This window comes from Lygodium microphyllum, chromosome 19, assembly GCF_053477565.2.
Source record: "Lygodium microphyllum isolate KBCC chromosome 19, Lygodium_microphyllum_v1.1.10, whole genome shotgun sequence".
NCBI lineage: Eukaryota > Viridiplantae > Streptophyta > Polypodiopsida > Schizaeales > Lygodiaceae > Lygodium > Lygodium microphyllum.
The window spans coordinates 29,186,510-29,203,894 of NC_141153.1; the positions used below are offsets into that span (position 1 = coordinate 29,186,510).

General features: G+C 41.1%; 1 protein-coding gene across 1 annotated transcript in view; it reads left to right on the plus strand.

The window, feature by feature from the left end:
- LOC148019692 (protein CORTICAL MICROTUBULE DISORDERING 2-like) overlaps positions 1-14,971 on the plus strand; it is a 36,746-nt gene extending 21,775 nt beyond the window's left edge. The window contains exon 4 of the mRNA XM_087699825.1: positions 13,004-14,971. Within this exon, the coding sequence (XP_087555951.1) occupies positions 13,004-14,006 (1,003 nt within the window). The 3' untranslated portion in view covers positions 14,007-14,971. The remainder of the gene's footprint in view (positions 1-13,003) is intronic.
- The last annotated feature ends 2,414 nt before the right edge of the window (positions 14,972-17,385 follow it).

The following is a 17,385-nucleotide window of genomic DNA, read 5'->3' on the forward strand; positions in this document are numbered from 1 at the left end:
ACAAAGAAAATGTATTTGCTATGGTAAGGGCACATTAGATCTGCAGGGGTATTGTGATGTAGACATGGCAGGTGATTTGGATACTCGCAAGTCTTCTAGCGGGTACATCTTTACCTTGATTGGTGGGGCCGTTTCTTGGTGCTCTAGATTTCAAAAAATAGTAACACTCTCTACCACTGAGGTTGAATATATTCAGCCACTGAAGCTTCAAAAGAAGCAATTTGGCTTGGTCGTTTGGTCAAGGATTTTGGGCTGCCCACCAAAACACCTTTACTTAGATGTGATAGCCAGAGCGTTGTATGTCTAGCTAAGAATGCCATGTTTCATGCATGTACTAAACATATTGATGTTCGGTATCATTTTATCGGACAGGTTCTAGATGATGGTCTAGTCACCTTGACTAAGATCAAATCACAAGATAATTCTCACTGAAAGTCTTGCAAAGGCTCCACATGAACATTGCATCAGACTTGTGGGAGTTGGTTAAACGTTCGCTTTGAACCTTGAAGCGGGAGGTTGTTGGGTGTAAAGGCTCAGTATGCGCTCTCTCGTGTATATATTACTTCCACATGTGAACTCACCCTAGCAGGTGTAAATGTACCATACCCTAAGTATAAAGTATAAATACATTCTTTTATTCTTTGTGTGTACCACATTGGTACACATCTATCCATCGACTCACTCTCACTCTATCTCACTGTTAAACATTGTTTGGTTCTTGGTCATTGAGCTCCTCGATTAATGTGCTTGCTTTCAGCTCTCTTTCTCTATCTGCTTCCGTCTCAACTCTACACAGAGAGAGTCTACAAAGAAAAGACAAACATTGCAAAAGAACTCAAAAGACTACTCGAGAAACAAAACACATATACCAAGTCAAGAGATAATGCAATATTAACAATGAGCCATTGCCTATGGGCACTGGCTCTCTCTCTCTAATGGATCCTTGTGAGCATGGTTACACGTGTACTAATTGAATGAGAAAGCAATCAATCTATAAATAGGCTATACATCATAAACTAGTCGACTAGCATTAATGGGCGCAAATATGCACAACTAGCCAATAAATAAACTAGAGCCATAAATGAGACAATCACACTCAATTAGAAATAATAATATAATAAAATGACCAACCCACTAAATGGTCAAGCTTGCTCATGACTTGACTTATTAGCTAACACTCTCTCTCAAATCATGGGTCATCTAATACGATACAATATACAATGATAATGACTTGTCTATATACAAAAATAACCATCAAAATGAAACATGAATACCAAAACAATGAGTGATCAAGCCACCACCAAGGTGGCTCAAAGGGAATCTAAGATCAAGGTCGATCATATCAACTCTTGAAAATATAAAGAACTCATAGCAACTCTCAATGGCTATCAACAATGTTGGAAGTCATTCAAATGCTAGCCTCTAAAGTCACATGTCTATGATCCAAGTGCCAAATGTTGTAAGGCTCCCAAATGACGAGATGCCATGGCGGGCATTGAGTATTGGCAAGATTAACTATTTAGACACTTGAAGGGGGACTAAACTTGAAGACCCAATGATTATGAGATGGCTTGCATGGACTTGATCATTGGGTCAAGTGGAAAAGAGTTAATGGTATACAATAAGTGGTGAGTTATATAGGGATTTGGAGAATTATCCTAGGAATATTCTCGTGTGATGATCGGTGGGTCGAGTGGATCATGTGGGCACAGCGTTAAGGTGAAAAATGTGAGTGGTGAATTAAAGGGAACCTTGTTGGAGAATACTTAATATCCTACATGTTGATGGAGGATATTTAATAACCCACTTTCTAATGACCTTATCCATCCACCTCTCTCTCACTTTAATGAATCCTATTTTATGGATCCACCTTTTTCTCACCTACTATCCACTTTATGGATTCACCTACCCATTATGGATACACCTACCATCCACTCTATGGATCCACCTTTCTTTCACCTACCATGTTGACCTCTTTATGAGGCTATTATGTATATAAATACAACATAGTTGTTGAGCATGCTAAGAGAGTTGTCACATATCTTCTGAAACAAGCCTTCCTTCTGAAATAGGGTGGTAATTATTGATCAAGCACTTAATTGCAGCAATCAATAAATAAACATAAACTAAAATACCTCTTTACCTTCATAATCTTAGATAGTAGACACCCTGTTGGTCCCAAAATTGGCGCCCCTTTTGGTAGTACTTATACTTTATTGACTAATGGATTGGGCAGAACCTGAGATTCCACAATCTCCTTGGTTGATCCAAAAGCCCCTTGTTGTAGATGCAATCATTAAACTAATTGGGCAAATTGCTTCTTGAATTTTACTTAAGACTTGCTCTTAAGGGACCTTGACTGGCCAAATGTTTCCCCAAATACACAATGGATGGGTTAGTATTTGAATTCCTTGATAATTCCACAAATTTGAGGTGTTGAATTCAATGTACGATGTCTTCTATTGATGGAAACCCTAATTTTTGCGAAAATTTAGGGTCTACAATAAAAGTCCTTGGATTGTCCACCAAATATTGTTGATGTCCGCTTTAACGGTTGAGATAAGCTGAGATCTTCTAAGAATGGGTTGGAGAAGGTGAGAGAATCCACAGAGAGAAAATTCAAATATTTTTCGCAAATAAACCCTCCGAAATGGAAAGAGATCTTTTTGTGGACTTAATTGAGAAGCAACTTGTTTAAGAAAAATGTGACTTGATCGTCATTTGACTTCGGTGAGCCAGTAGTGGTAAACTTTGCGAATAACCACATATATTTAGCCAACTTGATTTTTAGGTCATTCCTTTTCTTAATAAAAAACTCTTCTAGCTCATAATCGAGATTGAAACAGTGGGTTTGATCTCTCACCACATAGTAATGGTCAAGGAGATGTCTCCAATGATTGGATGCTATGGGAAAGTGGTGTAACTATGAGTGAAACTCAAGATGCAACCCTTGCGTTAACTTGATATTTTTAAAACATTGGAAGCTCTCTATTGATAAATATGGTTGGAGTGAGCCATTTGAGGGTCTAACATAGTCCAGACCAAATACTAGGTCCCAAAGGCCTTGAGACTCAAGCACTTGTTCCATAAGACTAGATCTAGTAGTGAAATTTGACCTGTTAAAACGAGTCTTCTTTGTAAAGGAATTCTTGGTGAGAGCCACTAGAAGTGTTAGTGTTGAATGAGGAGTAGGATGGGTAGTGTGGGGGAGTGGAGTACACTTGGGGATTAACCCCAAAGTATCCACTATGCAAGGGCAATGTGTGCATGGTGGATCCATAGGTTGGTGTGGGCTAATTGGGCATGGGCTGGTAGATGTGTATGAGTAGTCCAAGGAGGTTGGACATGCACATTGTAAGTAGAGGATGGAAATCCTTGCATCAAAGTGATGCGTGGAGTGTGTGTCGGTGCACCATAAGTAGAGGATGGATATCCTTGCATCTTAAAGGTTGATGGAATGGGTGCTGCATGTCTAGCAGTGAGGGGGATACCCAATACAACCATCCCAAGATAGATAGGTATGCTCCTTTGCAAGTGTATGAAAGGTACAATGTTAGTGGGTGGTATTCCCAAAAATGATGAACTAGGGTAGAGAGTGTCATTCACATGTGGGTAGCAAACATGTGATATTGAAAAAGAAAGTGCTAAGAATGGAAATGGATGATCCTAAGCCTATGGTGCTTGATGAAAATATGGAATTTAAACCTAAGCTATTGAAATCAAATGAAAGTGAATTTGCAGAAGAGGGCAAGATGTGAGGGAATTGTGAATCATCAATAGCAGCTCCATGCTCAAATGAAACAAAGGGTACAATGTTCAGTATACTTGTGGATATACGTTTGCATGTCTTGATTGAAGAGGAGGCTAGCCTCGCTGACTGACCTTGACTGATACCCAAGGCTACCAAGAGGATCATAACAGGAATATTTTTGATATGCTGGAATTCATTCGACGTCTCTTCCATCATGAGCCTTACATTGAGTGGCTGCAGCCTGTTGCTTGGCAGCAAAAGCTGTAGATGGAAACAGTAGAGGTGGCGGAAGAGGTGGAGCAGCTGACATTAGTAGTCAGACTGAAAGTGCAGCTGTTGATAGGGCACCAAGGGCTGGAAAAGATGAGGCAGTAGCATGCTCAAAGGCAAAGCTGTCCAACAACCAATGATTGTCATGGGAGCAGGCTGATGGAATAGTTGAAGAATGATGGTGCATACCTTGAGTTGACAGGTGGAAAGTAGCAAATTGCTGTGTATAACTCTTTGAGTCCATCTCTACATAATTGGATCCATAGGTATTGTGCCCATAGTTGTTAGGTACGAAAAGTACGGTACGGTACAGTATGATAAAATACGGTACTAAATGGTACCTTAAGATTTTATAAGGTACGGTACGATATTAGTACAAAAAAAAAATAACTTCATTATTTTGAACTATAGATGACAGATATTTAAAGTCTAAATAGCAATGCTATTGGAGTATATAAGATGAATATTTGAGGGTAACACGCCAAAACCTCTATGGCATATGCCGCATGCGGAACATGTGCTACAACTTACAAGTACATACATAGGAGCGGATACATCATACATGAATGATCATACAAATAAGAGGCATGTATGTTTGAGAGAGAGAAGGTTGAGAGAGAGGGAGAGGCGAGAGAGAGATGAAATGACATGAGATGCTTTATTAACGTCTACAAGAGGCCAAAATGACCTGTGAGACCAACAGTTATCAAACAAACCACCAAAGGTTTTGGTAAAAGATTTATGAATTTTGTTATGGTTTTGTTTGGCATTTCTAAGGCTAAAGTAGCTACCGATGGTACATTCACTAATTCATGTACTCTCAGAAGGTACATTAGGCTAAGCTATCCTTTGGCCTAGTTTTATTAGCAATGTGTACTAATGCTTTGGGTTGGGTGGTGCAAAATGATCTGTGAACAAAGATAAAATCAATAGGATTAAGCTACTTGATGATTCTCAAATGGTGCTGAATTTATTTATTGATGACACTAATATATTGTGAAAAATGATGGGACATCAATTAGAAACATTTGGAACTGCTTGAATACCTTATGTATGGCCTTTGGCTCTAGGATAAATCATAACAAAACATGTATGAGGAGTCTAATCAAGCTTCCACCCCCTTTCTTGGTTGATCGATCAAGGCTACAAAATCACCACCACCACTACAACAACAACAGTCAACAACCCAAACCACCACCAACAACGAGATGGCCCGATCAATGGTGGAGCATAGGAGTCCTCATTTTCTTTGGGGTGAGGTAGTGGCTAGTGCAGTTCACATCTGCAACCGTTATTCGACTTCGGAATTACAAGACATGATTCCCTATGATTCTTTCTTTGGGAAGAAGCCTTTCGTGTCTCACTTTTGCATCTTTGGATGTGATGTCTATGTCCATGTGGACGAGAAGAAGAGGAAGATGAAGCTTGACTCAAAGTCGAGGAAGCTTATCTTCATGGGCTATAGCACGACCATGAAGGGATATTGGCTCTATGACCTGATATCACGGAAGATTGAGGTGAGTAGGGATGTGATCTTCAATGAGGTTGTGGCTTTTGAGGATTCGATTGATGGTTCTCTTACAGGTGATACTTCGTTATCGACTGACTCTCCCTCGCCTTCTATTCCTCTTCTTTCTTCGAGGTTGCCTCTTAGCACCCCTCCTTTTTCGGCTCCTCCCCCTCCTACCCCTCCTCCTTTACCATCTACATCAGCTTTCCTTTCACCTTGGTGGACATGACTACTTCGTCAAGTTGTTTCATCCCTTCAGCCTCCCCTCAGGAGTTTTCTAGGGATGCTTAGTTGTTAGAGGGGGAGACTTCTTTTGATGAGAAGGATCTACCTTTCCTTGGTAAGGGGAAGTCCTTTCCATGGACAGGTGCTTTGCAGGTTCTAGAGGCTACTAGGTCTCCCTTGCAGCAAGAGGAGTCTCTTAGGATTCCTCGGTGGTACAAGCAACTTATGCAGGAGTCCTGTGTTACTGACTTTCAGATCCACACAGATCAGCCCGATTACAGGCCCAACGAGATAGTTCACTTTGTGTGAACTATGCTCTTATGTCACATATTCTTTAGGATTTTGAGCCTTCTACGGTCGCGGAGGCTCTTGCACAGGATGTTTGGAGACAGGGTATGTTGATTGACCTCGATTCCATCAAGCAAAATTAGACTTAGAAGCTTGTACCGCGTCCCAAGAAGCGGAAGGTGATGTGTGAAGTGGGTCTTTAAGACCAAGTACCTTGCTGATGGTTTCTTGGACAAGCACAAAGCAAGGCTTGTTGCCGAGGGTTTTGCACAGCGGGCAGGATTGGATTATTTTGTGACCTTTGCTCCTACGACTCAGATGTCTACTATTCGAGTTATTTTGGCTCTTGTAGCTCACCACCGTTGGCTTGTTTATCAAATGGACGTCAAGTCAGTCTTCTTGAATGGTGTCCTTGAGGAGGAGATTTATGTTTCACAGCCTCTAGGTTTTCTTGTGCAGGGGATGGAGGATCATGTCTATAGGTTGCGGAAGGCTCTTTAGGGTTTGAAGTAGGTTCCTTGGGCTTGGTACCAGAGGATTGACTGCGTCTTCGTGTAGAGTGGTTTTCATCACTCCAATCATAACCCCCAACCTATACTTTCGGTGTGAGGGTGGTCGTTGTGTTTTGTTGATTTTGTATGTTGATGATATTATCATTACAGGGAGTGGCACTCAAGAGGTGGATCACACTCGAACTATTCTGAGGTAGGAGTTTGACATGACGGATCTTGGGATCCTTCACTTTTTTCTTGGATTGGAGATCTATCAGATGGCACATGGCATTTTTATTTCACAGAACAGGAGCATCTTCGAGCTTCTTTCAGAGTTTCATATGGCGGAGTGTCGGACTATTTCTTGCCCCATGGACCCAAAGTCCAAATTTGTGACAGATGGAGCTCCCCTTATAGATCCCATCCATTACAGGTGCCTTGTGTAGCCTACTGTGGCTCTTTCTTCTACAGAGGGTGAGTATCGGGTCTTATCTTCGACCGTTATGGAGGCAGTTTGACTGGTCGTATGTTGGCAGAGATTGGCTTTCCACAGACATGATCTACAGAGCTACGCGTGGACAGTCAAAGTGCCCTTGCTCTGGCCAAGAACCCAGTGTTGCATGATCGTACGAAGCACATCGAGGTTCAGTACCACTATGTTTGAGAGTGGATCGTGGATTCAGAGCTGGCAGTGGTTGAAACCAACCTTCCTTCTTGGAATGGGTGGTGATAACCTGATTTAAGAGTTAATTACAGCAATAAATAAATGCACATAAAATGAAATACACACTTTACCATAACATTCTTGGACAATAGACACCTTGTTGGTCCCAAAATTGGCGCCCCTTGTGGTATTTCTTTAGCTTTCATTCAATTGGAAGGAGTACAACTCAAGATTTTTCAACCTCCTCTTGCTAACCAATTGCTCTTGCTGTCATAAATGACCATCAAGCCTTTTGGGTCATTTGCCCCTTGATTCACCCAGGACTTCTTCTCCAATTTGACCCTTGGCTGGCTAAATGTTGCCCCAAATCAATTCGGGATGGGCTGGCTCTTGAAATCCCTTGATAATCTTCAATTATCAGCTGCTGATTTCAATCCCTTGAACCTTCAATCTTTGGCACGGATCCCAAGGTGGGTGCTAAACCCTAATTTCTACTGTAAATTAGGGTTTACTGCAGAAATTACAGATCAACCCACCAAAAATGGCTGAAATCTCCTCCAAATGGCTGAGAATTACTGAGAATGGCTGAGCATAGGCTGAAGGAGATGAGAGAATGCTGTAAAGAGAGAAAATTTTGAGATTTGTTGCGAAGAACTGATCAAAATCAGTTGGTGCCCTGCTGTACCAGCCCCAAACGGATGCCCCAACAACAATAGGAGCATCAGAGACCGATCTTTAGGAGAAAGTGCATCAGCAGCAATTGCTAGCTTCCCAAGGTCAAGAATATGCAATCTCCATCACCAAAATGGTCTCCAATGGCTGGGAAATGGCCCCAAAAGTTAGCAGCAACAACACCTCTTTCCAACAGCTCCAAAATGAAAAAACGAGATTTTCCTCTTCCTATTTAGCCTTTCCCCCACTTGCATGGAAAAGTTTTGTCAAGTGGCAGCTTTCTTAATCCATTTTCAGCCATTTTCAGCAATTTCCAGCCATTTAATTAATTCTCAGAATTAATTAATTTTGAAAATTAATTCAGCCCTTGATCCATGCTCAAAAAATTGACCTTGCCCATCCAAAAATTAATTGGCTAGGCCATTTGCAACCCAAAGTGGTCCCATGCATTAATTGACCCTTGTACAAGCATTAATCCATTAATTAATGCCTAGTTCCTAGTGTCACCACTGACACTTAATGGCCAATTAATGGTCCTAGGGGCAAGCTGACACCAAAATTCACCTAGAATCTAACAAGTGTAACTTGTTACAACTTTTGCCTTTGACATCCATCTTTTTAACAGGGTTCTTCGGCCTTCAACTGTGAAAAAGTAGCTTGCACCTCACATGTGCAACACATGTGCATCTTTTAATTGCACATTTTATTAATCCTTTAATCAAATGTCAATTAAACATAAACAAAGCATCAAATTTTCACGTCCTTGTGATAGTGGCCTATTGTTCCATGGAGAACAATGCGGTCGATCTCTTCACGAAGCCTTTGCCTGAGGCTTCTTTGCTTCATCACATGAGGTTGCTAGGTCTTTAGACACTCCCAGGATCTGGGAGGGGGTGTTAGCCTGCCCTATTTTGTATGTCAGTCTGCCATCTCTTGGTTGTGAGCTCTTGTCAAAGTTTGGTAGGAGTCAAAGGAGCTCTATAAGTTTGTTCAGCATTTATGTGTTTGTGCATTTCACTCTTGAGTGGCTGCTCGCCCATTTTAGGGCACATTTTCTGAGTCGAACCATTTTAGGGTAGTTGGCCAATTTTTGGTAGGCTGTAAGCTGGTTGGCCAGGTTTAGGAGGAGAGGGCTATTTATAACAGCCCTCTTGGTCACTCTCAGGCACTCTTTCTTGCAGATTCAGCACACACTGCTCCCGCTTCTCTCCAACATTGGGTACCACACATTTCAGCCTGATCAAGTGCTCTCAGTGACGCTTTGGGTTGCGTGAAGGGATTGATTAGTCCACACCTTTGTATTCAACATTCATTTCAGTCAGTGCAATATTTCTTCCTTCATTTTTTGCTTTCTTTTGTGTGTGTGTGTGTGTATGTGTGTTCATGTTCCTTCTTTCGTTGCGCACTCTCATAGTCTTATTGCATGCAAGTCAGCCTTGTTGTAGACCAACAAATGTCTTCACAATTGTTGTCAATTCTCTTCTTTACAGGAACAATTCTTTATGGACGAGTGAAACACATATGCACGCATCCCATGGCAGCCATGATCCTTTCTATTTATATATCTCAAATCAATAATTTCTTAGCAGTAACTCTTCAAGAATTTAAGCCTCAATTGACATGGAGAAGATATGAACAATAGGAGAGAGAATCTAGCTCTTTCAAGCCTTGAGTAGTGACCACCAGCAATTGGCATCTCAGATTGATGCCCATAGTTAGGTTGCCTGTCAGAAGTGGTGCAGCAATGGAAGCATAGTTAAGTGCTGAAATAAACTATTGAACACAAGACAAAAGAGAAAGAAAAGATAAGAACACTAGAAAATAGAAGTCAAAGATGTGCTCGAGAAATCGAATCCATATACAAAACATGAGATAGTTGCGTACAACAGTGAGTCTTTGGCTGCATGGGCATTGGCACCGACTCCTCCCTCCAACGGGAAGTCCACCTGATGAATGATGATGATTGACTTGAGAGGAGGTGGAGCCTCACAATAAATAGGCACAAAATAGGCCATAAATTGCGATTGGTCGGCCAGCATTAAATGTTGGCTATGCGGCATAAAATGTCACAAGTACCACACAAATAAATCACAATAAAGTGCCTAAAATAAGGACAAGTGTGCCCAGCCCTAATTGGCATACATTGACTCACACATTAGCTGATGATCTTGCTAACATTGTCTCTCAGATCATGGGTGATTTGATACAATATAATGATACAATGATAATGACTCATCACAATCCAGACAACATAGCGCCACTAGAGTAGAACCATGGACACCACCCAAGTAGTGGGTGATCAAGCCACCACCAAGGTGTCTCGAAGAAAACTTGAGGTTGATGTCAATCGTACCAACTCGTGAAATTAGAGAAATACCATAGCATGTCTTTGTGTTTGTCAATCAATATCTCACAATACCATACAAGACCGCGTCTTGTCAAAAATGCCTTTGAACATATGCGACCATGGACTCTTTGCCTTTGGCTAGACTACCAAAGTGTCTCCTCATGTGAGCACAAGACTAGAAGTGAAGCCCGATCTCTATCAAATATCCAACTCATGATAAGCACGATATCAATCTTAGCTCTAGGGTTCTAACCTGCCAGGATGTGTCAGGGATGTCTCTCTTTGGAACCTATGCACTTGTATTCCTATATAGATGAGGTTGGGTTGCTCCATCTGACCACCCTCTCATGCTTCCTCTCTTGCATTCGAGAGTCATGAGGGATGATCGCATCATTTGGATTAGAGAGCAACAAAGGAAGAGATAGTCAAGCCCTTTCCTCTATCTGAAGAAGTGGATCTCGGTTGCATCTTTTTTGCTTTTCCTTCTTCTTCCGTGAGGTTGCTAAGTCCTTGTAGTCCTTTCGCTAGTGTCCCTTTTTACTATAATGGTAATATAGGGCCTTTGACTTCTTCTTGTCACTTCTCTCTGTGAAGTTGTAAAGACCTCATTGGAACCTCCACAATGAAACATAAGTCTCCTTTGTAAATGCAAAGATGCCTCATGCTCACAGGTGAAGATGAGGTTTGCAACTTCAAAGCATTTACCACTCCATCAAACTCTGAGGGGAGATTGTAGGTACCATTCCCACAAGATGTGTCTCTAAAAGGGTAGATTACATGTGTTGAAGTTGGTCTTGTACCTGTGTAACATGGAGCAAAAGTGATTGAATGGTGTCCTTAGACTCAAACTTCGTTTGTTGAAGTTGGTCATAAACGGTCATTGCACGCATGGTGAAAGGTGCCTTCTACAACATTTGAAGTGGAAAAGGATGTTGAGGACAAGGAATAGATCTACAAACAATGTACCAAATTTGCTTTTGCACAAACCAAACTTTCATCATAGCACTCCATGTAAGATAGTCAAGTCCATGTAACTTATCATTTGCAGAAGCTATGGAGGAGCCATATGGAGGATAAGAAGAGAAGATAGAAGGTAGACAGAGAGAAGATTGCCAACCAAACAACATAGATCGCACAAAAAGAGTTCAAAGGTAGTATTCACAGGCTGATCACAAAAACACAATGCTGCTAGTATGAAAACTTGCAAGAAAACCCTCACAAGATGTTGCTTAGCAGTAGAGAAGTGTTAGATGCTGGAAACACAGAAAATCTGGGGTAAAACAATAGACGACACATGAGCCGCCGGATGGAGTAAACAGCAGTGCAGCTTGAAAACGCAGGTCTTGTAGGGGCTGATGCTAGTTGACGCTGAAGCAAAGGGAAAACTGCACGATGGACAGCAGCAAACAGTGGCCTGATCAGCAAATGAAGGGGAAGGCCTAAAATGAGTAGAGAAATCATAGCAAGAACCTAGATCATGCAATTTGATACTGTGTCAGAAGTGGTGCAGCAATGGAAGCATAGATGAGTGCTGAAATAAACTGCTGAACACAAGACAAAAGAGAACGAAAATAGAAGAACATTGCAAAAGAAGAGAACTCAGAGATGTGTTGGGGAAATGGAATCCATATGCCAAACATGAGACAATTGTGTACAACAGTGAGTAATTGGCTGTGTGGGCACTAGCATCGGCTCCTCTCTCCAATGGAAAGTCCACTTGATGAATGATGATGACTGACTTGACAGGAGGAGGAGCCTCACAATAAATAGGCACAAAATAGGACATAAATAGCAGCTGGTCAGCCACACAAATAAGTCGCAATAAAATGCCTAAAAAAGGATCAAGTGTGCACAGCCCTAACTGGCATGCACTGACTCACACATAAGCTGACAATCCTGCTAACAGCCTGCTCTAGAAAGTATCCCAGATCAGGTTGCCTTAGGTCAGGTTGCTTGCTCCAGTTTGTCCAACAGTTGCTGTTGCCTGCCTGAGAACATCACCTAACTACTGTCCACAAAATGACCTCCCTTGCCCAGAACAGCCCTGCATGGCTGTGTTCATGGCTGATTGCCACATGGCACACCTGCCCATGCAAATTCAGTTGCTAAAACTCATTCTCCAGTGAATTTTGATTGAGCACGATTGAAAAATAATAGGGTCTTGCCCAACGTTTTTGACCATTGCCCAGCTTCAGTTTGAAATCTCTAACAGTTCGCAAAGACAGGTAAGTAATGGTATTTTGCATACAAGTCTGAGATAGGTAATTTGAGCCTCCGACTATGAGGATGCTTACAAAAAGATAGGTAAGCCACAGCATTTTGCATACAAGTCTGTCTGGATGCTCCAAAACTTCAGCACACTTTATTTACCTTGCGTTTCCTGGAGAACATCCTTGTGCTATATGTTTACAATGCTTGAAACCTATCAACAGTTCATCCCAAGGGTGGATTTCTTTGGTTTGAGATGTATTATGTGACTTGAACCTAGGATGTTTCTAGAGGCTATGACAACAGTCAATCTTAAGGGTTGATTTTAGATTTAAGTGTCTTTCCTTCCTTGCAGCCTGGATAGACTCTCAGCTTATTTATGTAAGCCATATTTACTGCTTTTCACATTCTAGTGGTGAGTTATGCCCAAAACTCTGTCCTTTCATGAATCAAGGGTCAATGCTTAACATGTACGATCTTATATGTGCAAGAAAGAAGATGCAGAGATAGACGTTCTCTTGCTCTTCTATCTGTATGTTGCTTATGTTGCTAACAAACTTGCAGTTGCACTATGCAGTGTGTATGCAGAAATGCGCTCTTTGGCAAGGCCTGAATCGCCAAACGAGTCTATGGAAAGATATTTTGGTTTTTGCACTTCTCTTCAACAGGCGAAGGTTATTTCCGATGCTCTGGTGAAAAGCTATAAGCAGGGTAGAACTTTTGAACCGCTAATTTCTTCAAAAGAGGCAGACGACGCACAAAGCATTTGCATATCGAGATTACAAACTGCCACTTCTTGGATCTCTGCAGCACTATCAACTGATCTTGTATCACTATCATCAGCATGTCAGCCTGTGAATGCAAGCAGCAACCGGTCCTCAAAAAACTTGCAGGAGCCTCTGCAAGGTGGTACTTTGAAACAAGCTCTTAAATCAACCAGCACGCCTCTGAAACTTCCTTCAAAGGGGTGCAGCCCAATGCCCTCCCCTAAAAGACTCCAAAGGCAACCTAGCAGGACGCATGGAAGACCATCACCCTCTCCAAACAGATCGACTGGAAGACGTATGGACAATCATGAGACAAAATTTTCCCCAGCCACAGCTACACTGAAAGCCCTGCCACGAGCAAGTGCTGATATGCTGTTTACAAGGAATGCCTTGGAAGTCACAAGCAGGTCGACAACAGAAATGCCATGTAAAGGGAGCAGCATGGTACAGATTTGGCTCAAGGAAAATAGAGTGCAAGGCATAGCAGAGTTGGCAAGGCAGCTCCAGAATGAGTCTCAGAGTTGGTTCTTTGAGTATTTAGAAGAGGCCCTGAACCGCGGATTTCAATTCAAACAGACGAAGGCAGCTGGTAATGCCGATGCTGAAACTGTCAGGAAGTCACAGAAGGACGGTGGAGCATTGGCTTGGGCTTTGCCGCAGCTCAGGCAGGTGAATGACTGGATAGGGCAGCTGGACTACAGCACGCTGGACTCCAGAATGCTGGAAATCCTGGATAGGCTCAAGAAAAAGGTCTGCGAGTTTCTGCTCAAACATGTAGAAACAGGTTCAAGTATGCGCCGTCAATCCAGATGAACCAACTCGCTGTTGTTTTGTTTTTGCGAGGGATGATGGGTTTTTCACACGTTCTCAAGAGACATGTTCTGCTGTTCTTGTTGAAAAGTCTCAGGATGGTGCACAAAATAGATCACAATTTCAGAAATTCCATTCTGGTGTAGTAGGCAGAGTGCATACGTCCAACTTTAGGTCTGTATTCTGCATACAACAGTGAAACATCCAACTATAATTTCAATCGCATGGTTGGCAAAGGCCCCTGCCAAGGAAGGTCGGAAAAAGAATAGGTGAGGTAATTTCTCGGTAATTTTCAACTGAACGTGCCTCCCGAGAGCGATAAGATTACATAAGGCATTTGAATTAGACCTGACAAAGGCTGTATGCCTCTCTGATACGCCTTACTTCTAACTCTGCAAAATTTGAAGTATGGCACGAAGGGGGAAGCTGCTGTAAGTAAAAAGCCAGTGTTCTGCCTCCATTAGAGTTTGTGTGAGATATTCGTACAAGAAGTAGGAATGGCTTTGTTGGGGAAGGCTACCTTTAATCGGGCCATGCAATGACAATTGTGGACAATGATCATTAGAAATATGCATGGAAAGAGTAAGTTTGGGAGTTTGGGGTTGGCTTCTCCCTTGTTTCTTATCACACAATACGCAGGATGTTCTTGATAAGTGCCATTTGGAGGTACAATTATTGTGCTGAGCTACTCCGTCTTTGTGTATAGGCAAAAGCCAATGCTCCAAACTCACAAAAAGATTCAGGCCATTGGGCTTGGTTTCCAAAACGCACTTTTGATGGAATGATACGGTTTAACTGATTTGGAAACTTTTAATTGTGAAACTTCAGAAAAACCTTCTAAATTTAAAGAGGAATGTCTAGAACCTTGAAATCTTACAGAGCTTTTAGTTATAAAAATGGCAAATACACTCAGCTCGTATTGCCTTTCACTTCCCATACAAATTTGGCAAGATAAGTTACCAATACTAATGAATGCTCATAGTGATAGCTTCTGCCAATTTGCCCTTTTTCCCAATTGAAAAATATCTTACTTCAGAAAAAGAGGTCGTAGCTCTGCCTTTGGCATATAAAAACTTGACCAGCACCTTACGTACAATGTGGTGGTATTTAATCAATATGTGCACCAGTGTAAATTAATGAAAATAAGATACACATTTAGGTCTTGTGTGTGTGTGTGTATAATGGCAAAATTCATTATTGAATTGTGAATCAATATAAGAGATATGCTAACAATGTGGTGGTATTTAATCAATGTGTACATGTAAATAAATGAAAATAAGATACACATTTAGGTCTTGCATATATATATATATATAATCAAATGGCAAAATTGATTATTTAATTGTGAATCAATATAAGAGATACTAAATAAGGATATAGTCATAATACTAGAAATGAATACTTTTGATGCAAAGTTTGCTTGTCAATGTCTCATAGGATGTGGAGACATCTAATGTATGATGCTTAAGTGTCTCAGTAGATGCATGTCTTATGAGATTTGATGTAAAGTAGAACCAAATGATGAGTTGGTATGGAGTTTGAACAAATTCTAAGTAAAATATAAATCAAATGGCAAACTCTATTATTGAATTGTGAATCAATATAATATATATGCTAATGCTAATTAAGGATATGGTCATAAAACTAGAAGTGCATACTTTTGATGCAAAGTTTGCTCGTCAATGTCTCATACAGTGTGACAATGTCTAATGTATGATGCTAAAGTGTCTCAATAGACATCTAACATGGTGAGGGAAATTGGCTTGGATCCAGTGGTGATGAGGGTATGGAGGCTCTACCCTTGCGAGTTGAGCATGGCTTGCTTGGTGTCTTTGGGGTTTTTTCTTGTGAAGATAATCTTTGGAGGTTGGCCTAGTACTAGTTGGGTTGAAGATGGTTGCAAGTAGATTTTGTTTAGGTGAGTTTGAAGGTGTTGCTTCTATCCTTGAAGCGAGTCTCTTTGAATTTGCATAAAGAATAATTGGCTCTTTTTTGCATAAGCAAATTGAACATCCACTTGCTTTTATTGGATGATAGGGTGAAACATCAAAGGGATCATCATTTTGTTTCATTGTTTCATTTCACACTTTCTTTCTTCATCTCTTTACATCTACCACATTCCTCCTATCAGTTACGATGGATGCTTGCACATACTTTGGTGAGTGAAAGTCTCTTTGAATTTGCATATAGAATAATTGGCTCTTTTTTGCATAGGCAAATTGAACATCCACTTGCTTTTATTGGATGATAGGGTGAAACATCAAAGGGATCATCATTCTGTTTCATTGTTTCATTTCACACTTTCTCTCTTTATCTATTTACATCCACCACATTTCTCCTATCAGTTATGATGGATGCTTGCACACACTTTGGTGAGTGAATCCATGAAACTGTCTTTGCCAGCCCTAGGGTAATGAGATATTTCAGGTTTTCTCTAAGAACTTCAATCTTAAAAGCGTGCTCTTATCAATGAATCCCTCCCTTCAGGTTTTGGAAGACTTTGTGAGTACCATTGCTATCTGCACATACTCTATCTAGGGATTCGACACAGCTTGGGTGCCTCTAGAATAGCTCATGGTATTTCAAGCAAGGAAGAATCACCAAGAAGTGGTGAATAGGTGTTCGGCCCATGTGGATCCTTCACATAGAGTATGCATTGTTTCCATGGGCAGTGTACCATGTACAACACATTTGGATCTCGTGGAGTTTGATTGCATATTGGCAATTCACCTCATTGTATTGGATACACCCCTAGAGGAGGAGAGCATAACTTTCTTTTTGGATTTGTATAATTGAAAAATAATTTCATTGCATCATCATAAGGTGCATAAACGAGGCCAAATTCGATAAAGATACAACTCCACAGGTTGTTGCTATCACGTACACATAGGAGAAGAGCTGATCGAAGAGCTCATAAATGTTAAAGAGGAACATTGGGTGGTGTCAGAGCAAGGGTTGGCTCTCATGATGCCATCTTCAGAACAACCACAACTCGACAAACCCAACCTTGCCTCCTTGATGCCCATTGAAGTAGTTGGCGTGCAGAACTTGTTTCTGTTGAATGGGTTGTAATACTTGGAAATGAGGGAAGAAAAATTGTTTTCTATCCTAGTCAGGGATTTAATGGAAGACTTGATCGATTATGATTACATGGATGTACATTCGATGATGGTGCAGAGATTGGAAGATATGATGGTACAAGCTTAAATATAGTGAGTGCCATCATAATAGCACAAGAGTAGATTATCTCGGTTAAAGAAGATTACCTTGTGTCGGATGCTGAATTTGAAGTACTACAACATGATCTCTTTGGACCAAGGTCCCAACTTCTTACCAAGGAGTTTATAGATTTTTCTTCTCAAAGAGGTGCCTCGTTGACACA